At 45.5% G+C, this 24557-nt stretch overlaps 1 protein-coding gene across 1 annotated transcript; it reads left to right on the forward strand.

Annotated features, from left to right (window-relative positions):
* The first annotated feature begins 1228 nt into the window (after positions 1-1228).
* Positions 1229-11236, forward strand: LOC138520048 (gastricsin-like). The gene is made up of 8 exons (XM_069632580.1): positions 1229-1501; positions 2530-2647; positions 4097-4227; positions 4580-4779; positions 6887-6994; positions 7459-7606; positions 10054-10152; positions 10773-11236. Exons 1-8 carry the CDS (start codon positions 1331-1333, stop codon positions 10923-10925), a joined length of 1128 nt encoding a protein of 375 aa, XP_069488681.1. The 5' UTR covers positions 1229-1330; the 3' UTR covers positions 10926-11236.
* The last annotated feature ends 13321 nt before the right edge of the window (positions 11237-24557 follow it).

Below are 24557 nucleotides of genomic sequence, written 5' to 3' on the forward strand. Positions count from 1 at the left end.
CTGTTTTCTGAACTCATGCTAGTTACGCTTCCAGGCGCAGATGTTTAGTTAGGCCTTTCCAGAGCTTTATGGCCAGAAAGGGAAAAGAGGATCCTCCTTGTCATTTCTTATTGAATTTGGGGAGTAGTACAAGTGCAGCCGTTTCTTGAGCATAGCGTTCTGGAAGCATTTTGATGCTGCAACTTCCATGGTAGGAGCTGTGGGCGATGCACAGGCTTTTGAATGTGATCCTAGTGGGAGGCATGCCATTCTGGTATGATATGTTCAGATCTCTTCATTCCGAAGAGTAATCGTGCAGCTGAAGTTTTTTCATCAGGTAGTCGGGAAGACTGTGATAGAAGCTGCTGGCATAGTCTAGTCTGGATAGTACAAGTGAGAGCATGGCCATGGTGTTGTGGGTAAATGTTAGGTAAGGCAAGATGCAGCGTAGAGTGCGGAGTTGGTAAACACGGTTTATAGTCATAATGTCGAAAAAAAAATGTCGACAAACAAAAATGTCGAAAAAAAAATGTCGAAAACAATAATGTCGACATTCTATACATATAATGTAAAGAGTCATTTTTTAGACAAAAAAATGTCGACAAAAAAATGTCAATTAGAACTATCAACACCTCACCCAACACCCCCTGCCACCCCCCCCACACCCCCCACCACCCTCTCACCCCTCATACTCAACACATTCTAATTATATATTTATTTATTTATTTATTTTTTCAATAAATAATTAAACAAAAAGAGTATCATTTACTATGGGGGGGTCCCCCCCAACCCCCCCTTACCCAACACCCCCCTGCCACCCCCCCACACCCCCCCCCCACAACCCTCTCATCCCTCATACTCAACACATTCTAATTATATATTTATTTATTTATTTTTTCAATAAATACATAAACAAAAAGAGTATCATTTACTATGGGGGGGTCCCCCCAACCCCCCATCACCCAACACCCCCCTGCCACCCCCCCACACCCCCCTGCCACCCTCTCACCCCTCATACTCAACACGTTTTAGTTATATATTTATTTATTTATCTATTTATACAATAAATAGAAAATTTCAAAAAAATATCGAAAAAATGTCGACATTATTGTTTGTCGACATTATTTTTTTCGACATTTATTTTTCGACATTTTGATGTCGACATTATTGGTGTCGAAATTATGACTGCCCACCGGTAAACACAGCTTATCATGTTGGCATTGACCTGGGGTTTGAGTGTGAGGAAGTTTGAGAACAGGTCTTGTAGGGTATTGCTCCATTTATACAGAAAATCAGAGTTTCCAGTACTGACCCCTGGACCTGGTGAGGTCGCTGAAGCTATGATCTTGTGATGTTCTTCCCCCTCCCATCCAGGCTTCCCCTGCAGAAGTACAAGTCCATCCGAGAGAACATGAGGGACCATGGGGTGCTGGATGAGTACCTGAAGACCCACAAGCTGAACCCTGCCAACAAGTACACCTTCAACAGCTACGCCGTTGCTGACGAGTCCATGTACTTCGATGTAAGGGGCCTCCATGGTGGACCTCTTTTTATTCTCTGCTATTTTGGCTCTTATATTTTATTCTATTTTGCTCTCTCTTTCAACACTTTGTAATCCTCAACAAAGAGTTTCTCTTCTTATAACCTCTCATAAACAGCTAGCCTATCCTCATGTCCCTCTCTCTTCCTTTCTTTATTTTTCCCAAGTCCCCTCCCTTCACTCCCATATCTATTTAATGTCCTCTTCTTCTCCATCTTTGCTTTCTCGATCTTCCTCTTTACTCTCCCGTCTGATTCTGCTCCCTCTTTTGTACTCTCACATTCTTGACATATCCCGGCTCACTTTCTATGTTTCTATCCACATTGTTCTGACTATCCCTATCTCTCCTCCCCTCCCTGTCTTACCTACTCCTTTCTACTCTTTTATACCTCTCTTTGGAAATCACTTTTTCCATCTAATATTCTCTGCATTTTATTAATGCTCCAGTCTCTGGCTTTTTACACTCTTATACCCCTCTCTTCTAACCTTGTTCTCTCTATCTGCTATCAACCCCTCCTCATCTTACCTCTAGTTTGCTTCTCGTTAACCCTTCAGAGTCACACCCCTGCCCTCTTTGCACATTAAGAGGACTGTTGCTGCAGTGTCTGCACATGTTGCACCCATGGCTGTCCCATACCCGCACGTGGATTTTCCACACTCTCGCCATTGCCGCACTTTCTGTGACAATCGCTTCCTGCACGTGATGTGTGGTGCAATTCTTGCACCTCGCACCATTTTGGTGACAGAAAGGGTGATAGCAGAATTCAATGGCGTGGAGTTTTTGAGCCCACACTGCCATGATTAGTTGGTCACTTTCGATTTTGCTACTTGTAACCTTTTCCCCATTGCTCATTTGAACAAAGGTTCAGGGGCGTAAACTCGAATAGCTCCTTTTACATTCCTGATTTCCAAACAGCAGAACTTTTGGGAACTAAAATGCCATTTATGTATGTATTTCCCTACTTTATCCTTCTAGACCCAACTGCATTCTCCTCTCTCTCTTTTCTTAGACGTATTATTTCGGCCAGATCAGCATTGGTACCCCAGGACAGAACTTCTTGGTCCTCTTTGACACCGGCTCTTCCAACCTGTGGGTCCCCTCCACGTACTGCTCCAGCTCGGCCTGCAGTGAGTAATGGGAAGTATGATGCATATGGTACAAGTATGATAGCTGGCCTACAGGGAGCACTGGGTGTATAAAGAGACAGCATGGTCCTTGCCTTTGCAGCCTTTGGAATCTGGGGCTCCCTAAGGCAGCAGTAGATCACACATGGGAACAAAGAGGCCTGCAAGAGAATAAAGGGGTACATTGAGATCCAGATACCTGAAGGGTTTTAACTGAGATCCTCTTCTAGTGGAAGTTCCAATTTGACTTTACTCCAAAGTGCTCACATGTCTCTCCATCTGAGGCTTCAAGGCTCTAGAGTTTGCCTACATTGAAGCATAGAAAGCAGTCGAGTGAAAGCAAAACACCCAGGCGGTGAATTAAACAACCTCAACTGTGTAGAGCTGCTCTGGAGTTCTACAGATTCCATCAAGGTTGAGACTGGTCGCTACGGGAATAGGGCAATTCCTGGAGGGGTAATCCAATAGGCCTGTGTGGGACAGTTCACAACAGTGTAGTTGCTAGTTTCGACCAATGATATAGACACGATGTACTCTAAAATGCAATATTTGCCCCAGATTTCCCCAAAAGGGCTACCACAGGTACTACCCAAATATTCCAGTTCATGAATCTAGGACACTTTTATATGGAACCCTGGCATATTTGTTGTGTCTGCCTGTCTCCCTCTAACACAACAGATCCAGCAAACAGAGAAGGATATGTGGGATGGGGTGGGTGGGACCACAGGCGCAGGAACAGGAGTATCCTATGGTGGAAGCCTAGGTACACTGAGACCCCAGTATCTGGAGGACACAGATGAAGGGGCGAAAGGATGGTCACACCCAGTAGGGACCCGCCAAATTAGGGGGGGGCATCAAAAACAGGCGGGAGCTATCTCAGACTTAAGTCATCATGGTCTGTGGTCATAGGGGAAGAGTGGGGTGACAAAAGGTCCTGGCAGTGTGATACAGACTAGAACCAGGGCTGTAGGCAGGGGCGGGGGGCACCGATGAATTGAAATTGTGTCTCAAGCTCCCCGGTCTGCTGGCCCCCTCTACACCCAGTCTACACCAGAGTTCAAGTCCCTCACCTTCCGCCAAGTCGCAAAGACTGAGAGGACTAGTCCATCTGGGGCCAGGACACGGAAGCAGCACTTCACTGCAAGGTTGGAGGCCTAATAAGGGATAGACGCTGGCTCACATGGCGATATGCTCTTATTAACATGCAACCTGCCCCCTTTCACTTTGGCTGTTCATCTCTTCGTGTAATATGCACCATTTCTCAAGGTGTGCACTCTGCTCACATGGGAAAGGCATTTACATGCAATGTATGCCCCATTTCTATACACTTTTTATTGGAGACTGTGGCACAGAGGCTGTTTCAAATGGGATATGCACTGTTTCACATGTGCCGTGGGGTTTCCTGTGTCATAGGCACTGTTTCACGTCAGATATGTGTTGCTCTCTCCTCAGCCAACCATCCAGTGTTCAACCCTAGCCAGTCGTCCACGTACACGTCCAACGGACAGCGCTTCACCATGGGCTACGGCGGGGGCAACGTCGCCAGCAGCGTCACCGGACTCTTTGGTTATGACACATTGACAGTAAGTGGCCATCTGCACTTACATGACATCATAATTCCTACTTGTACTTCCTCTTCACCTATAGCGCTCTCAGATGCACTGATTGGGGATTGTCAACTGGTATTGATTGACTAGGGGGTGGTTACCTGGGATAGACCGACTAGGGTTAGTCAACTTGGATGCTCTTCGGCTTTGATGGACTGACTAGGTCTGATCATCTTAGATGAAATGGCAGGGGTCAGTTAAATTGGATGGATTAACGTGGTGGGGTCAGATGGGCCTGGGGTCTCCTTCCGCCCTCTGTATTTTTTCACCGCTCGGCATCTATAATGGTACCGCAGTCCCAGGCAATGACCCCTTTTATCTCCCACAGGTCTCTGGCATCTCCATCACCAACCAGGAGTTTGGCCTGACCATCACTGAGCCCAGCGGCAACTTCTACTATTCCAAATTTGATGGGATTTTCGGCATGGCCTACCCAGGACTGTCGGTCGGTGGAGCCACTACCCCCATGCAGGGCATGCTGCAGCAGAATGTGCTGACCGAGCCAATCTTCAGCGTGTACATGGGCAGGTAAGGATGGGATCACACCGTAGGCCATGGCCTGGTCAGATGCAGGATGATGATTGACGAGGGGGGTCCTGGGAGTCTCTCTGCCAGACATTAGTCCTGGTTACGAGAGACTTACCCAGAGTCTTTAGCTCACTATCTTTCACAGAGAAGAAATATCCCAAACATATCAGCCTTTGTCCTGCCCTGGGGCAGTCCAGCACCGAAATGCTAGGCAATTCTCCTCTGAACAAGAGTACCAACAGCATCCCCAGACACGTGTTTCGGTCTGGTTGGACCTCATCAGTAGGGAGGAGCTGTGCCTCTCTAAGAATAGTGAGCAAGGGGTCCACGTCTGGATTCCCCTAGTAACTTAGGGTGAGACCCAAAGTTACTTGAATATGCAAATTGACCAGGGGGGTCCTGGGAGTCTCTCTGCCAGGCATTAGTCCTGGTTACGAGAGACTTACCCAGAGTCTTTAGCTCACTATCTTTCACAGAGAAGAAATATGTTTAGGATATTTCTTCTCTGTGAAAGATAGTGAGCTAAAGACTCTGGGTAAGTCTCTCGTAACCAGGACTAATGTCTGGCAGAGGGACTCCCAGGACCCCCCTTGTTAATTTGCTGGTCAGATGCAGGAAGCAACTTTCACGCCCCACTCACTCACCCAAAGTAGCCTTTATCACCAGCAGATTGCACTTAATGACACAAATAGTCAGCACTGATGACACAGAGAGGGGGTTATCAATGTCAACAGTTCCTAAACACTACTTATCTTATTCAAAGTCAACCGCAACTCTTCCCTAGTATGGGGTCCATCCTGATGCCACCTTAAAAAAATGCTCCCTGTCTGGGATACGCTCACATCCTAGAGAGGTACTGTTACATATCTATCATGGCCTCGGGGGTTGGTCACCTGGATCCCATAGGACCCCTCCTTTAGGTGCCTGACTTGTGATCTGTGGCATTTTCGTCTGGGAAAATACCAGGAGCGAGCCACCTTGCCTCGAGGCACTAGACAACAAAGACCCAAGACCTAACAGGTACTATGCATTACTAGATGGAAGGGTGGCAGCAAGCAAGTGTCCCCAAGTGATGCCCACCACTCAGCCTCCTGCGGAAGATTTCACACAGGTGCCTCTGCTTTGTTCATAGTGGAAACGCCATAGTGCCAACCTTTTATCTTTAAGTGGAAATCAAGCTGCTTCACCGCCCCCGCACGACCAATGGAATGGGTGGCTGTCTGCCTCCCTGTAGGGGGTGGGAACAGACCACAGGTCCCTACTACCCATGCATCCTGGACTGACCTAGGCACTCATCTCAAACCCATGTAGAGTTCTCTCCATCATGGTCCAGCCTTGTGCTTCACCTGGTCCACTCCAGAGCTAGTCTCCTGGCCCCACGTGTCTCACAGGGGTCATCACCCTCTTCTGGTCTTCAGCGCCTTCCCACCATCCCTTCAAGGGTATGTGATGTTCTGGGGATCGGGCTGAAGGGTATGTGATGTTCTGTGGATCTGGGCTGAAGGTTATGTAATGTTCTGGGGATCTGGGGCTGAAAGTGGACCTTGGGCTCCTCCTGCTGACCCAGACAACCCTTCACTGGCCTAGTTACTATCTCAGGGGGAGCAAGCCAAGGGAACTCCCCTAGGTTGCATTCATATGAAATTCCCTTGCTCCCTTTCTCTCACTCTCTCTGAGATGACTTCAGTCTGCCTCGCAACGTTCACCAGTCAGCTTTGCTCGCATCCATGTTTCTAAGTGACCAAACCTCTCAAACCTCCACCCATTCCAACTGTCACTCATCCTGAGGGGGCAAATATGATCTCCTGACACCCCGGCCACTAACACCCTTGATAGCATTTTCTAGAGGGCGTTCACTTGCCCCTCCACTACTGACGTCCTTCTTACTGCACCCATCAGCACTTCCAGTCAGCACTCAAAATCGTGTCCTCCCCAGGGCTCCAAGCAACAGGCATACATTTGTCATGAGTGTTTAGATTAAAGGACAGAATATGCTGAAGTACCCTCATAAACTGAGTTTACTTCAGAGGTTACTGATGTTGCTTCTGTGTTGTGAATTTCACAGTACTGTGGCTAACGCATCTTTCTCACCAATTTGTAATTCCAGCCAATCGGGAGAGGTCATCTTTGGAGGTATTGACAACAACCTCTACACCGGCCAGATCTATTGGGCTCCACTGAGTGCAGAACTGTACTGGCAGATCGGTCTGCAGGAGTAAGTATGTCCCACACCGCACCATCGACATCACTGCTAACCCCCCCAAAAGCACTATTGACAACATGATACTCTCCCCAAAGTCATCGCCATGTTCTTCCCATAGCCATACTATCCCAGCAAGGGGTACAAACCCTAATAGCCTGCAATGGCATTATCCCCACTAAGCCTGAAGAAGGCAGGTGCCAAAAATCCTACAGCTCACCGAAACCTCTAGGAAATGAGACCAGCTGCTGCGACACCATTGCCGGTAGTGTGCATCGTTCTTTAGTGATCTAAGACAACAGATGACTCTGAGCAATAATAGGGCTTCGGGCCCCTTCATTTGAGATGTATCAAGAAACCAGCATTTTAGAGTGCGCTGGCCACTTCTTTTCCATACACACTTGCCACATCGGCCATTTTGGGTAAGTTAGTCTTGTATATGCAGCTTCATTAATAATCTCTGCTGATGTGTTTTTCAGTTTCTCCATTAATGGACAGGCAACTGGCTGGTGCAGCCAAGGATGCCAGGCTATCGTGGACACTGGCACCACCCAGCTGAACATCCCAGAACCATACATGGGCCAGCTGCTGCCTTACCTGGGAATCCAGGCCAACTCTAATGGCGTGGTAGGTCCACTTCTGGCTCGCAAAGCGGGCGTGTTGCAGATGATGGGTGATTACAGTGGCGGGGGGGTTTCATCTGCTCCAAAGGGGGCTACAAGAATGAGAAAATGTCAGTCATGAGTTTCTATGTAGTGACTTAGGGTATTATAAACAGGTAGTGCCCACTTTATCAACAGAAAGTGAAAAGGGGAACAGGGACTGCTCTCCACCTGCTGCTGCGATTGGGGTGTCCCCCAGGACTCTATTCTATCATCATGGTTCTTCAACATCTACCTGGCCCCTTTGGCCCATCTGATCTCCACCTACTCTCCCCACTTCCAGTTTTACGCAGACGACACACAACTCTCCTTCCCCTACCTGCTCCTCTTCCTGCCTTATACCCGACTGCCTGACCGCTATTCAGGCTTGGTACTCTGTCAATGATCTCTGCCTCAATGCAGCAAGTCTGAGATCCATCTCATTGGGACACCTGCTCCCAGCTTCTTGCTCACTCTCTGGACTGATTCCTTGGGTTCCCTCCCCTCACCCACTTGTGAGGCAAAAAACCTCAGGATCAACTATGACTCCTCTCTCTCCTTCTCTCCACATATCATGGACATTGTCAAGAAGTCCAACTTTCAGCTCCATCTCCTTAGGGGCATCCTACCTTTCCTCAAGTTCCCCAGAAGCTCAATGTCTGCAGAGCCCCGGTTCTCTCTAAACATTACTACTGCAACAGCCTCTTTCGCAACCTTCCTCTTGCCTCCCGTCGCCCCCTCCAACTAATTAAGCAATAAGCTTCAAGCAGGGGAGCATTACCACCTCAGGTAATGCTGGGGCCCATATTTACAGGCCCGAGCAAAGCGAGGGCCTAAACAAAGGCCTCAGGCATTACCTGAAGTGGCAATGCCCCCTGCAAGGGGCTTATTTCTATTAGTACCCCGGCCCGTAAAACCAAGGTTCTAAAAGCATTTCTTTTCTGTTCCAAAATGCTCTGGCGTTTCGAAACAGAAAGAAAAGTTTAAAAAATGGCCGCCGGGGATGGGAAAACAAAGTCCGTTTTCCCTTTCCATGGCAGCCATTGAAAATGATAAAAAAGGTAAACAAGCAAAATGGCCTTGATGGAAAGGGAGAAGGGACTATAAATAGTCCCTTCTCCCTTTCCATGGCGGTCATTTAAAAGGCTACTCATTGGCTAAGAGGCTAAGAACCCCTCAGCCCCCACCGGGGTACTAATCCAAAATAGGGCTGTGAGACTTATTCTTGGCCTCACGCCCAAGGACCGCCTCTCTCCAGCCTGAAGTCTCTCCACTGGCTCCCGGTGACAGCAAAGATCAAATTCAAAACTTTCTGCATCATCCACAAGGCTGCCTGCGGCCTTGGACCCCTCTACATCCAGCGTTCCATCCCTAAATACCACACAGCCAAAATCCTTCGGTCTTCTGGCTCCAAAGCTCTGCAGGTCAGACTTTTCTCCAAGTAGAGAGTGGGAGGTAGATCCCCCTCCTCGGCTGGTGCTTTCCTCAGGAACAGCCTCCCTCTCCCCATCAGACTTGAGCCAGATCTTCTTAAATCCAGCAAACGTCTTAAGACCCTCCTTTTCTCCTCCTCCATTCATCTCCCCCGTGTTAAGCTCTCCAACTGCCACTGCAACTGGGGCCTGGTTCCTTTCACAGTGTTACAGGGATCAGATCACCCCCCTACCATCCTCCGCCAGCACTAGCCCTTGGGCTCCCTTTCCTGGACTATCCCTACCCAGGCCACTTGCCCACTGCACTTCACCCCCCCCCTCTCTCCCCTGGCACTTTCCGGCCTGGCCTGTACAGCACTTGCCCCCTCACCTCTTATTATGGGGTCCCCCCACTACTGCACTTCTCCCTCTACCCCCTCCCCCTGGCACTTATCCTCAAGCACTTGCATGGCAGGATTGTCACAAGGCCAATGTAACCGTCTCTTTTTCTTCTTCTTGTTTCGTATTATTTCCCATGCTCCCCCCAGACCCCCCCGCTTCTCGTCTTGTGGCGCCGGGAAAAAAGTGTATAGGAGCCATACAAATGTCCAATAAATAAATAAATAAGCTACCAGTCGTCAAGAACATCTATTTGCTTAATGGATTAGCAAGTGAAGAATTATTTTGCTATGCACTGAGTTTTCTCTAAAATATTGTCTTGAAAATTGTACAAAGGAGACTGGTGCAAATTCATTCAACAGTTGTTCATCAGCGGAGGGATTTCATACTGAGTCGTCTTGTGGTAAGAGCTTTCCTAGGAGGCCGTGGGGGGTTCCCAAATGCAGGAGGGATGCCAGAGAGTCTAGGTGGCAGGTCAGGGATGTTGTGCCTGAGTAGAAGGTCACTGACAGAGGACAGGAAGATGACATTGCGCCATGTGGGCCGATCGAATGTCCAGATTCACCTATGCTGCTGTTTTTGCTCCTTGTTGTTGTTAAGCTAAATTCTTTCCTTTCCACAGTACGAAGTGAACTGCAACAACATCCAGAGCTTGCCCACGCTTGCTTTCACCATCAACGGGATCTCCTTCCCCGTTCCACCATCGGCCTACGTGATTCAGGTACGAGCTTGGATCCCAAACATTTTACAGCTTTAAGCTCTGCAGGACATCTCCACCTGTGTTCACACAGCTCCTAAACACGGGCTTTCACCCTTTCCTCAATCCTCGGCTATCAAGTAAGCCTTCAAAGTTTATCACCTAATTCAGGGCCTACATTGTTTTCCCTAAATCCACCGCCTTCAACTGTACTTTAATCTGAGGCTTTAATATTCGCTAATACCAGGGCATTTAACCTCCCCTTAATCTGCTTCCTTGACCTTCTGTACCACTAAGGCCTTCAGCACTCTTTGAACATAGACCTTATCCATTCTTACAACCATGTATCGCCTAATACGAGACCCCAATGATTCCTCAATCCGGGGACTTCAATATTTCCCAAAACCAGGGTATTCAACATTACATTCATCCAGGGGTTTAAGCAGGGTTTTGAGCAGTTCCTGAAACTAGGAAAATCACTGGGTTTTCCAATAGGGAATGCCAGCTCCCCTTCCCGATGAGCCCATTCTTCCGATGTCCTTGCTTACGCTTGCTGCACAGGCCCTGCACGATCTCTGCATGTATTATTTTCTTGACTTCCATGTTGATGTGTAAATCTGGATTTTGTCTTTTTTCCCCTCTAGTCCAACGGCTACTGCACAGCCAACCTTCTGAGCATCAACCTCAACGCACAGAACGGCCAGCCTCTGTGGATCCTGGGTGATGTCTTCATCCGCCTCTACTACTCCGTCTTTGACTTTGGCAACAGCAGAGTGGGCTTTGCCACCAGGGCTTAGACCCCCATCTCCGTCTTTGACTTTGGCAACAGCAGAGTGGGCTTTGCCACCAGGGCTTAGACCCCCATCTCCGTCTTTGACTTTGGCAACAGCAGAGTGGGCTTTGCCACCAGGGCTTAGACCCCCATCTCCGGCTGCACAAAGCATGGCCCATCATTGCAAGCCTGAGTACTGCCCTAGATTCGACTGAGCTGATACCAAGATAAACCGACTGATTCACCGTTGCTGTCCTTTCTTGTAGCTTTGAGCTCAACTTCATAAATCAAGTCAACCAATCCTGTGTTCTGCAAATAAAACCATTCAATCAAAAACATGTCTTCAAGAACGCTTTCTTTCAAAGGCAATGAATTTTTCAATCAATTGATTGAAAACGAGAGGGGATCAGGTAAGGGACCACAGATAGACGGGGATATGGTAAGGGCCGTGGATAGATGCGGATCAGGTAAGGGACCATGGATAGACGGGGATATGGTAAGGGCCATGGATAGATGCGGATCAGGTAAGGGACCACGGATAGATGGATCAGGTAAGGGGTCACGGATAGATGAGGATCACGTAAGGAACATGGATAGATTGGGATAAAGAAAGGCACCACGGATAGATGGGGATATGGTAAGGGCCATGGATAGATGCGGATCAGGTAAGGGACCATGGATAGAAGGTTCCATGTAATAATGTCGCCGCAAAAATGTCTCCTGATAAAAAAAGTCGCTGTTTTTTGTGAACACATTATTACATTGCACATGCAGGGACCTTTTTTCCCTTTTTTCTTTACAGGTGGAGCGGGGGACCTCCCCGCAACCTGTCCCCATACATAATGTCACCATATATAATGTCACCAATGGCTTTTCCCGGCGACATTATGTATGGGGACATTATTACCTGATGACGGATAGAAGGGGATCAAGTAAACGACCACAGATAGATGGAAATCAGGAAAGGGACCATGGGTAAATGGATATCAGGTAAGGGACAAATGACAGATGGGGATCAGGTAAGGGACCATGGATACATGCATATCAGGTAAGGGACAAAGGATAGATGGGGATCAGGAAAGGGACCATGGATACATGCATATCAGGTAAGGGACAAAGGATAGATGGGGATCAGGAAAGGGACCATGGATACATGCATATCAGGTAAGGGACAAAGGATAGATGGGGATCAGGAAAGGGACCATGGATACATGCATATCAGGTAAGGGACAAAGTATAGATGGGTATCGGGTAAGGGATCACGGATAGATGGGGATCAGGAAAGGCACAGTGAATAGATGATTATCAGTGAAGGGACAACAGATAGATGGGAATCAGGTAATGGACAAAAGAAAGATAGGGAAGGGGATGCAGATAGATTTGATTTAGGTAAGGGACCATGGATAGATGGTTAGGGAGATAGCCATCCTCCATATAATGTTGGACACTGGCTGCAGTATTGCTTACTGTTCTGGGTTTTATTGGGGAGATGCAGAATTGCATCTTTGGGGTGTTTCTGGGTGGGCACATGGATGCTTCTTGTAGGGGGAAGGTGTGAGTTACTACGTTCACCCTCAGCTAGTGTACACTGTGAGTGTACAAACACAGTAACACAATGCATAACATAATAGAAAAGCCAGGACGGTGAACGCAGCACCTGCATCCTGCTCAGAGACATCATTTCGTGGAAGAAGGCTTCCGTACCTAGACCCTGAGGGCCAAATGTGGCCAACTCAGGACAACTGTGGCGAGCCTGATCACCCCGCCCGCCGTTGTAGGCCTATCAGGGACTAAATCACAGGGTGAGTATGGGAGAATCTGGGGTGCTCTGTAGAAGGACTTACCCCAAAATTATTTAAATAACTTCTTACTGTCCTATTTCCTATTTTTACAAACTGGACCACTTGGGGCACTTTATAAAACCAAGCCAAGTTGCAGCTTCTTATAGTGCAAGTATGCTCTTTATTGAATGAAGCTGGTGCTAAGTGATATAGAACCGGACCGTAGGCACGCACAGGTATCACACAACAGATATATGTTGGGAGGGCACTGGGTGACTGCAGTGGTAGCCATCCACCCCCCACTGGAATGCAGTGGTAGCCATCTGTCCAGCCATCTCTCCCTAACCCTGGAATGCATTGGTAGCCATCTGTCCAGCCATCTCTCCCTAACCCTGGAGAGCACAGATAGCCACCCCTCCCTCCACCACTGTGGAGAGCAGTGGCAGCCACCCCCGGTTCCCCTCCCTAGATAGCAGTGGTAGTTGCCCTCCTCTTTCCCATCCTGAAGAACCATTGCCCCTACCCCACTGCATAGGGCACTGTTAGCAACCTTACCTCTCCCAACTCAGGACAAATGTGAAAGCCACACTACTCTAGCTCACCCAGGAGACAGCAGGAATAGGCAACATGGCCGCCCTACTCTAGCTCACCCAGGAGACAGCAGGAATAGGCTGCATGGCCACACTACTCTAGCTCACCCAGGAGACAGCAGGAATAGGCAGCATGGCCACCCTACTCTAGCTCACCCAGGAGACAGCAGGAATAGGCAGCATGGCCGCCCTACTCTAGCTCACCCAGGTGACAGCAGGAATGGACAGCATGGCCGCCCTACTCTAGCTCACCCAGGAAACAGCAGGAATGGGCAGCATGGCCGCCCTACTCTAGCCCACCCAGGCGACAGCAGGAATAGGCAGAATGGCCACCCTACTCTAGCTCACCCAGGAGACAGCAGGAATAGGCAGCATGGCCACCCTACTCTAACTCACCCAGGAGACAGCAGGAATAGGCAGCATGGCCACCCTACTCTCGCATGGCCACCCTACTCTCGCTCAACCGGGAGACAGTATGAATAGGCAGCATGGCCACCCTACTCTAGCTCGCCCAGGTGACAGCAGGAATAGGCAGCATGGCCACCCTACTCTAGCTCACGCAGGAGACAGCAGGAATAGGCAGCATGGCCACCATACTCTAGCTCTCCCAGGAGACAGCAGGAATAGGCAGCATGGCCACCCTACTCTAGCTCACCCAGGAGACAGCAGGAATAGGCAGCATGGCCACCCTACTCTCGCTCACCCAGGAGACAGTATGAATAGGCAGCATGGCCACCCTACTCTAGCTCGCCCAGGAGACAGCAGCAATAGGCAGCATGGCCACCCTACTCTAGCTCACTCAGGAGACAGCAGGAATAGTCAGCATGGCCACCATACTCTAGCTCTCCCAGGAGACAGCAGGAATAGGCAGCCACCTATCCCATGCTGGTAGAGTAGCTTCATCCATGCTCTCTCTCTCTCTCCTCCCTAGAAGAGGGGTCTCCTTTACTGACCACAAGCATCATGCACTCACCCAAGTGGACATGTTCTAGAAGCACCTGAGCTGCAGAGAACTCTATGAGGGGTCGGGCTGGCGGCAGGGAGAGAGGCGCGCGTGGTTGAGGGGCGGGGTGCAGGTTTTCCTGTAAGGTAACAGAGATGATATGACGGATAATTAATGAACTGATAGGCAGGAGCACCCATTTGTTTCCCGGTAAACAAACAATGCAAAACAAAGATTGTGCTGGCGTGCGCAGAAAGAATACATATTATAAGGTAACTGCTGCTGTTAGAGGGAGCCTATTTTTGCATATATAACATCTTATATCCTATATTACATGGCCTGCGGTAGCGGGCGTGTAGATATGATTAAGTTGCTCAACTTATAGAAAAAGCACTTTTTGGGCGGCTTATACCTTTGCATCCCCTGAATGAATCCTGATAGAACTTTGCAATAAAGGTATATGGCCCCCTCAGAATGATTTTGTGAAGTTTGGAGTGGTTTTGTCCAGTAGGGGTAATTTTATAGGGGGGATCCCAACATTTTTGGAAATCCTCATAGACGCAATGGAACATATAGCCCAAACCGCTTGATGGATTTTCACCAAATTTGCACAAAGTTCGGCAGCACGGTCCCGAAAGCGTGCTTTTGTATATTTGTTGTAAATCCATCCAGTATTTTAAAATAATTTAAAAAAGAGTAGGTCAAACTAAATTAGTGATATCCTGATCTGGTCCGCAACCTCACTTCCTGATTCGGGGTCCATGGATGCCTCCGGACCAATCAGCGAGCAACGTGACGCTTACAGACTTCATACGTGTGCACTGATGGGATGTTCAAAAACATGAGCTGCGTCATATTTGTGAAATGGTCGCCATATTGGATTCGCGGATAGCCGCTGGTGTCCGTGGATATCACTATGAGGGAAAAGTCTGGAAAACACATTTGGGGTTATTTGGTGGCCGAAAGAGGGCCTGGAAAGTTTGGGGGAGTGGAATAAAGTTGACATGGAGCTGTTTTTATAGGTGAAAAAAAGGGTGTGCGGGTGCCACCGAGTCTGCGGTCAATTTTGCTGTCCGCAGACATCATTTGGATTGGGGCAGGGGAGTTATGGGTAAGTTTTGTTATTTGAAGGTGTATTGGTCATACTTGTTATATGGTTTAACTATAGTAATATGTGTATAGTAATTTTAGGTGCTGTATGGGGAGTTGTCTTGAAAAGGGGAAAATCTTCCTCGGGACCACCCCTTGAGAGCAAAAATTACCCAATTCAGCCCAAAATACAGGTTCTATCGTGCTGAGCAGTAAACTCATGCTAGTGACAAATGACACCTTCAAGATGTTTACCATTTATTAGACAAAAGCATAAACAGTAAAATTTAGCAACACTTTGGGATTCAAGTTAGAGAAGATTACAAAACACAAAACTTAGAGAAATGCAAAATATAGAGAAACATAGAACTTAGAGAAACATAGAGAAACACAGTCTTACGCCCCTTCAATCAGTGCTGGGAGACCCTGGCCCTTATAAGCTAGCTGTTGCCAGCCCCGCTCAGATGACAGCGGTACAGGGTGCCGACAGAGCATCAGGTTCCGGACACTCGATCTTGCTCGAACCAAGTCCATGGATCGATCTCCCACCTGATCCATGTGGGCATGCATTTTTGTAATCTTGTGCTGTCAGTCACCATGACGCACAGTTCCAGAACTTTCCCTGTGCAAAATATAGGCTTGCTCATGGAAAAACCCAACTCTGTGAATTTCCACCGTGCTCCTTTCCTGTGCCCCTCCCTGCTTGGAGCCCATCTGCGCGAAAGCTCAGGAATGTCTTATCAGTGCCTTCCCAGAGAAAAGAGGATTTGTTTACGAAACCATGCAGGGCTACAGTTAGAAAGGCAGAATATTCTAAGAGAAGTCGAGATGAATTAAGCCTATGTGAGCAAGCTCTAAAAGGCATGCACTCATAGTTTCCATAGCGCTTAAGATTGGCTAACTAAGCGCTATATAGGTGCCATAATGCTCCAAACACTCCAATAATGTCTCTATTAGCTACAGAACTGGGGCCTTCGCCCTGCCTGTCTATCAACAATGCATAATGTGACCTGCCACCCCTACTAGGCCTGCATATTCCTTGTAGCTCACTACTGCGTAATGGAGGTGCCACAACAGATTACTGTCAGCATTACTTTCAGCATTTAGCACATACTTTGAATAAACTATTGGCTTTCAGCGGCTAATGCTGTCATCTAAAGCCCTGATTGGCAGATTGTCACTTTGTGTATCACGACAGGAGTATACCATATTTGTAATATGGTGGAATGATATAATTGAAGTGTGTATGGTATTTATGATTGTAGTACAATTGAGGATAGTGCTTATGGAATATGTATTTATTTATTTGTGAAGATAACAAATCGGATATTACTTCTTATGGTTACTTAATTGCATATGGTAATACAGCTGCTGGAATCTTTGGTTCTTTTTCTATGAAAAAAGAACAATATGATTTGTTAAACAAGATAGTTTAAAACCTCTAATTGCATACACTTGCACATATAGATTTACTTTTCTGACCCTCATAAATAGTACATTCTATGTACTATGTTTGGTACAACATTACAGGGTGCTACACTATTGTTGTATTGTCATTTGTTGTATTGTCATGAAATAATCATTGGGTCATTGGGAAATAAAATCTGTAGTGGATTTAAAAAAAACTACTGTAATTACATACATTTTTGGCATTTATATAGTTTTATTGAATGTATATGTTACAGAATAGGTGTGTGTGGTAGCATGGATATATTATGTGAGTGTAAGTGTGATGGTATGTTTGTTTGAAGTGTGTTGAATTTAAGGGAATGTTTAAAGTAGTTAGATACCCGTTGGCATATTCTAACTATATTGGGCTTTACAAGATCTTTAGCAGTAACAAAAACTGTGATGGCATATTTTAAGTGTATGTTGTAATGAAGGGTATTTTAGAAGTTGTTAGATACCCGTTGGCGTATTCTAACTGTCTTGAAATTTTGAAAGTACTGTTATAGTATTTTAGATGCAGATAGATACCAGTTGGCGTATTCTAACTGTTATTGTACTATACTTTAGTGACTAAATTTGGGGTGAAGGAATAAGTAGCCATTTGTCAGATTTGGTGGTGACGTTGGCGTGTTGTAATTCTATTGGATTTTACAAGAAGTATTTCAGTAATAAGAACTGTGATGGTATATTTGAAGTGTATTGCAATGAAGAGTATTACGTAGTTAGATACCCGTTGGTGTATTCTAACTTTCTTGGGCTTTAAAAGTACTATTATAGTATTATAGATGTAGTTAGATAACCGTTGGCGTATTCTAACTGTTTATTGTGTTATAGTTTAGTGACAACATTTGGGTTGAAGGAATATTAAGTAGACATTTGTTAGATTTGCTGGTAACTGTAAGGAACTCATGGTGGCAATAGTAAATACAGACACAAGTGATCACAGTTCAAGGGTGTTGATTAAACTGTATATGCGGGTTGGGAAAACACCTAAACTAAACCTAAAACTAAGATGGGAGCAAGCTACGCCCATCAAATAATAATAAGGCAGTTCTAGTGGCGTCTTGTCTTGTCAAATAAAAGGCCCTATACTAAGAAAAGCCTATTGCCAATCCTTACGCTAAATATAAACAAAGATTGTGAGACAAAGTTCACAGGAAAGAAAGAGGTGTTCACAAATAAGTCAGGATGTGTTAGTCGGGGGTCTCCCTTTCCCATGTTTTGAGCATGGACAAGGCAGGACTCCTGAGCACAGCACACACTCGAGCTTTCCCAGCATGAGATGACAGTTCTGCTCTCAGCTATCAGGACCTTTGGTGGTTAAGTATCTTTTCTACAAAAAGTCTCTTTCCTCCAAGGACCTGAGTGTTCCAAATATTAAACAAAAGAGTTCCTTTCCATAGACACATTGGGTGATGCCCTTTCACCTCTGGATTTCCCTCTTCCGGGCTCAGATCCAACAAACAGTTCTTTGCAATATCAGGACGTTTTGTAGTTAAGTTTCTTGCTTCTGAGGGCCTGATGGGTTAAAAATAATAAACAAAAGTTCCTTCCTGATTATACTTGGGATGATAACTCTTAACCCCTGGGTCCCCCTCTTTCGGGCTCAGAACCCTCTCGAATATCAGGCTCCCTCTGAGGAGTTCACCCTGGCTTGTATTCAAAAGATTCCTCTGTTGCATTCACGTGTCGGTGGGGTAATAGCTTCTCACCCCTGTGTCCCCCTCTTCTGGGCTCGGACCCTTCTCAAATGCTTGCCTTCTCTCCGTCGGGTTCACTACTGCCTTTTCAACACAATCTCATCTGTGACATTCACGAATTTTAATGTCTTTTTATACAGTTCACTGTGGAAATATCTCTGCCGGGTTCACTCTTGTCAACACACTGTTTATGGGGACTTTTGGCATTGCCCCTTTTTTATTGGCATCCCTCCATCGGGTTCACTCTTGCCAACTTTGTCAATCACACAATTCCTTGAACAGTTCTTATGATGTAGGATTCACTTCCCTAAGTTTCACAATCATCTGTCGGTCAAAGACTTTCGACTGTACAGAGGATTTTACTAGACCCCTGTATGACCACTTTGACCCCTTTCCTGCATTTCCCAAGGCCTTTTGGTAATGATAGTTTCAACAATAGGGTAGTCGGCCAGAGTTTCCAGAGTGAGTACCCATGTGATGCCTAACTCCTCTGTAGCTGGTGTGCCCCTCTCGTATTAACAGTTATTTTTACTTTCTTCAATTAGCCGTTTGCTACTGCTGTTCAACACAGTTCGGTTTCTGATGGTTCTCTCATTGACTCACCGCCTGTAGTGAACCGTTTGGCTTTGCTTGTCTCTGGAGTCAAGGTCCGTACCATGGTGGCAAGTGTCTTTCCCCGGCTTGGTTGTCAGTGGAGAAGGGCCCCGTCTACTGAAGACAACTGCTGCAACACACGCTGGCTATTGTTCCCAGTCTACGATTCCTTCCGCAGAGGTTTCTCTGGCCTTGTTCGGAAAGGGCAGGTCGCTTCTCTCCTTGTCACTCTCTGGATTTGCACAGTCTATCTCCTCCTCTTGTACTGCCGTACCGAGTTGCCTCTCTCGCCGTGCGGTCTGCCTTGCTCATATTGTACTCTCAGACTCCACCTTTTATCCCTGTGGGGGAGGGAAAGGTCTGTCAGGTGTGTGTGATTCTGGTCAATTGCATGACTTTGCCTGACCCTTGTGGTGGGACATGTCAGGTTAGCGGCACTGGTGTTTGTCTGTTGTCTTTTGTGGTGTGCGAAAGTGTTCATGTCAGAAAAGAGGGTGGGTAAAGTATCCTACGAGGTAGGATGGGAAAAACATGTTACAAGAAGGGGGATACCGCGTCTCAACCATCAGTGTCCCACTTCCACTCCCCAAGTACCCTCCATCCAGGTGATCCTCCCGCAGTGGACCACCCCCAGGAACTGGATCAAATAGCGATGGCTGTGTTTTAGCCACCTGGATGACAGATCCCTGGGGACTAGTAAGAGAGACACCTTCAGGGGTCTCACATAACCCATGTTTTAGAATAACGTGTCGTTACATTCAAACCAGCCACTTCTTTTTTTGACATATGCAGTATAGTGGCCTTAAGTGGTTGTGGCAGCAGTGTGGTAGATTAGGCCCACTGTTGTGAAGGTTTTCTTGCCAAGAGATACTTGGCCATGTGTGAAGCTAGTAAGCCTGCAGTTGTTTTTGGTATCATATGCATTGTACCTCAGAAGCATTAATAACAAATATTGGCTATGTGACTTTATTTGTATGCTGGAACGATTGTCTGAATTACAAAAAGTGCATAATATGCTATGATTTGCATTCTGCAGAAGCTGGTGAAATGGAATGGATTCACAATTGGTATGGATACATACACAAATCGTTCATTAGGGATGTGCTCTTGTGAAACAAGGTTCCAGAGAATACATGTATGTTTCCACATGTATGAAATATTGAAGATTTCATTTATAAGGATGTTTTTGGTTTCTAGTACTTGTAATAAGTACATTAGGAATTCCTGTGGATCTTCCTGTGAGTTGATGGTGAATTTTACCATTCCTGTACAGAAATCCAATTCTTGCTTTATACCTGAGACACTGTAAGTGCTGTCAGGATTATTTGTGGCATTTCTATGAAGGACAAGCATTTGCAAACACAACTGGTCCAAATCATTTAAGTACATGTTGTGAACAATTGGTGGCAATTGGAAGAGAAGATTGGTTGCTACAGTTGTGTGCATGAATTTAAATCGACCAGAATGTTGTGCCTCTGTATCCTTTGATGGGCCTGCAGTTGTTTTTTGAGAAGAGGCATTGTCTCTTTGTCTTCTGATGGAAGTGCAGTTGTTTTTGGACTGGACTGTTTAGTGGTTGCATTATTTGATGGTGCAGCACTTGTTTCTTTAGTGGTATTTCTGGGAGATCTGCTATAGGCACTGTTTGTATTAGTTTTCTTTTTAAATGTTTTCTTTTTTGAGTTACCGGGTACATATCTAGATGGGGTGTACAGTGCATGCAGCTGGTTGTATTCTAGGATTAAAGGAATGTCAGCGTTGACTTTGTTTGCATCAAAGTTACCTAGAAATAGACCATCGAGTGTACGCTGATGTGAAAGTGCTACGTAACTCATACCTTCCTTGAAGACTGTGCTGCCAATGTCAATCAATGCATGATCTAAGATTAGATCTTGCAATATGTGAATAGTGATAGCATATGCAAGAGATAGAGATAATTGTTTTCTGTGTGCGTACATGTCTTTGAAAAGAAGGAAACATGCTATTGTGCTTCCTATTTTGTAGCTTCTGCAAGTTTGCCAAAGTGGATGTTGACAAACTGAATGTTGTCATGTGGATAAGTTTGGAAGCCAACAACTGTACGAATCGCTCCATTGACTAAACCTTGTTCGATGTCAAGGTTACGTTTTTAGAATTACTCTGAAGTTTAGACACAGAGTTAATACTTTTTCTAATCCAGCTGTGTTGGAGATATATTTTTCTAAGCCATTTAGTTGTGCTGTTCATTGTTGACACATAGGGAGTGTCATGCCATGTTCTTCTAGTTTGTCTGTGGAGCTGATGTGCAGTATGGGTTGCATTTCTTTTTTCAACATTGTATTGTTGAATTGACTACATCTTGCAAGGGTTGGTATTAAGGACATTAATTTTATATTTTGTTGAGTTAATTGTTCCATGACATCAGAAACAAATGTGTTTTACCCATATAGCTCATGGATTTGTCTAGTATGTAAGATGGATTTTGCATCTTTAGTAAGCAGACCAGTTCTATACTTTTTAAAATGTTAGCATAGGTGAGATCTGTGGACTGATGCATGTTTTGAGTTTGTTGCCGGAGATTTACATTTCCATTGCTACCAAGTATGTTACGACATTGTTTGTGTCCTAATGTTTTGAAAATAGGTTGACCGTTTACTGGTGTTAACTGTAGGAGGTCTCCGAAAACAATAACGTGTTTTCCTCCAAACAGTTCATTGTAGTCGGTTTTTAGGACTTCTTGCATTCTGAGATGAATTAAAGCCAACATAAGGTTGGAAACCATGCTTACGTCTTCTATCAGGAGCACTTTCATTTGTTTCAGACGTATGTATACTTAAGTAGCAGCTTCTGCTGATAATTTGTAGTACTCTAAATTGTGTTCGTGTTCTACTAGGAGGAACAGTAGTCAGTGTACAGTTACACCTCCTATGGTGTAGGCAGCTAAACCTGTGGGGCCTGTTACAACAGCTGAAAGGCTGTTTAAGTCTTGTAGAAATGTGCTGATTATTTTAAACAAGAACATTTTACCAGAACCAGCTTCCCCACTTACACACAAGGGCAGAGGTTTATAAATTGTACAGCTACAAGTTTCAGTTTCATATTTAAACCCATGTTCAATTTCTTTAATAAATTGTGTGTTGTTCATCATTTAGCTGTCATTTGAGCACTGATAAGTCTTCTTCAGATTGTTTAGATTGATGCATGGTATTTTCTACCTCAGTCATGGCTATTTCTGCTTCATTTAGAATGAGTGGTTCTCCAAGTTGTTCTTGTCTTCCTGTAAGGTGAGGTTGACTGCCCTCAGGAATATCTTTATCTAGCAGAGCTTCCGTTTCCTCCACTTGTGTGTTAATTGTCCAACATTTGTTTGTATTGTTTGAAATTGACATTTGTTATATTGCTTTAATTTTCATTGACTGCCGTTTCTAATGAGTCATGGGGCCTCATTACGAGCTTGCAACCTCCGAGTTGTGCTTGCGGGTGCCTTTCATGCCTCCAGGTGTGACCTGGCAGAATGAAAGGCACCCGCAAGCACAGCATGCCTGTAGCACAGGCACATTTATGAACAGTGCCGGTACTACAGGCATCCCCATTCCCATTGAGCCCTGTCGGGCTCAAATGGGAATGGAGATCACCCGATTCTAGCACCTGAAAAAGGGCAATTATGGGGTCCAGCGGGACCAGAATACCCTGGTAATTGCCTATTCACGGGTGCCGGACTTTCTTGCAAGTTTGGAGGTAGCCTTGCCGGTTTTACCGGCAAGGCTACCTCCAACCTTGTAATGAGGCCCATGGTCACCTATTAATTCTTCTTCATTTCTCCACGGTTTAAAAAGATGTAGTAGCGCTATGTAATACAGTTCTCTATGTTGTGGAGATTTCAATAATAACTTGATATGATTAATTAGGCTGGGTTTTACTAGGCATCATTCACAAGTTGAGACTGAACATTTGCCACTTGTCTCTTCTGGTATTACATTGTTTTTGTAGGACTTGTTTTGGGCTATGTCGTACATGCACATGTTTTCCAAAGCAGTACTTCTGTTTGGGTAGTATGTGTCAATGAAATTGTTTTTTTAAATGTCCTGGCTGGCTATTGGGAACATTTGTGGCTATGGTTTCTATCTCCTGGTAGGATTTTAGTACTCTTTTTCGGGATGAAGCTGGACTAAGGTTTAGCCAGACAATGTGTTCAGATTTGTCACATAAGGCTGTACCTGTCAAATGGTCTACAGCTTCCTAACACCGGCATTCTCTATGGGAGAGCATTTTTATACTGAGGCTGTACAATTTTTGTGACAGTGTTTTGTCAGACGATATGTAATCCAAGAGGTCTTTTAGCTCCATTTTCTCAGCTTTGGTGAGATAGGCTGTGACATATTTTGCAACTGCAGTGGAATTGTCTGCAATGTCTATATATGTCTATATTTGCATTCCACAAGAGGGCAATGATTGCATTGTAATCATTGATGTACTTGGATGCTTTCTGCCTTTTAATGTTGTCTGTGTTTTTAGGTTTTCCCTTTTACACTGTGTCTAACAGAAGACATCAAGTTATTTACTTGTCCTTTTGTGCAAACTGGTCTTGGGAAGCCAAAGTGACATTTGGTATTGTATTTACCTTTGTTTGTATATCTAAGTTGGCAGTAATTGCCCCACTTATGTTTTTGGAAGCATACGGTCAGTATGTGTGGTTTCTGAAGGGATGTTGCAGGTAATGTATTTTCCAATAAACTGTAAAACAGTTATCCACAAAAGCATGTTGATGTGTGGTGCTCCTCGGGATTGATATTCTTTACTCCAAAAGAAGTGTTCCACTTCGAACGGTGGGGTCGTTTTATTACAGATGAAGTGCAGCATAGCAATAAAGCAATGGTGAAAGTACCTTGATACAATGACAGGGTCAAGAGAACATAGTTCTGGTGTTTTTATATCTATTCCTTCTTAGTTTTGGTTTGCTATGCGTAATACGTTGTGCAAGTCATCCCATGCATATTCAGCACTACTTAAAGTAACAAACCATGTGGGTGGGCCTAGGTTCCTTAGCTTACAACGTACATCCGAGTGACATCAGAAACAGTACTCAATTTCCACGCATGTTTGCCAAGAGATTTGTGATACTTGACTGCAAAACATCATCTTTGACTTTATCTTTTGAAGCAGTTCGGCAGCAGGCATGTTTAAAAAATTAGAGCATGTTTTAATGTGTCTGCAACTCCATAACATAGAGTTGCTAGTTCACTTTCGAACAGGAGGTGGAAAATGTATTCTACATTTTGTCTCAATCTGGTGTCTTCAGTATACAGTATACATTCATAAAGAGCAATATTAGGATGCAGATTATAAATGCCATATCATATCATGCAGTAATCTGTGTGTATCTTTCATCATATTGTCCTCCTTCCTTTTCCTTTAGGACAGAGTAGAGGAACAGAATGTGCTTCTACACTTTTCTCCCATATGCTGATTGGGGTTCTTTGCCTTGATGAATTTGATATGTTTCTAATGCATCATCAATGGTGTCTTTGGAGT

This window comes from Ambystoma mexicanum, chromosome 13 (assembly GCF_040938575.1).
Source record: "Ambystoma mexicanum isolate Mex_15411 chromosome 13, UKY_AmexF1_1, whole genome shotgun sequence".
Lineage (NCBI taxonomy): Eukaryota > Metazoa > Chordata > Amphibia > Caudata > Ambystomatidae > Ambystoma > Ambystoma mexicanum.

What these genes read in the sequence shown, in the direction of transcription:
- LOC138520048 (XM_069632580.1), top strand. Translation starts at nt 1,331, where the DNA reads ATGTTCTTCCCCCTCCCATCCAGGCTTCCCCTGCAGAAGTACAAGTCC. An exon ending in TTGGTTATGACACATTGACA is followed by an intron (nt 4,228 to 4,579) that starts GTAAGTGGCCAT and finishes TATCTCCCACAG; the next exon opens with GTCTCTGGCATCTCCATCAC. An exon ending in TGGCAGATCGGTCTGCAGGA is followed by an intron (nt 6,995 to 7,458) that starts GTAAGTATGTCC and finishes TGTGTTTTTCAG; the next exon opens with TTTCTCCATTAATGGACAGG.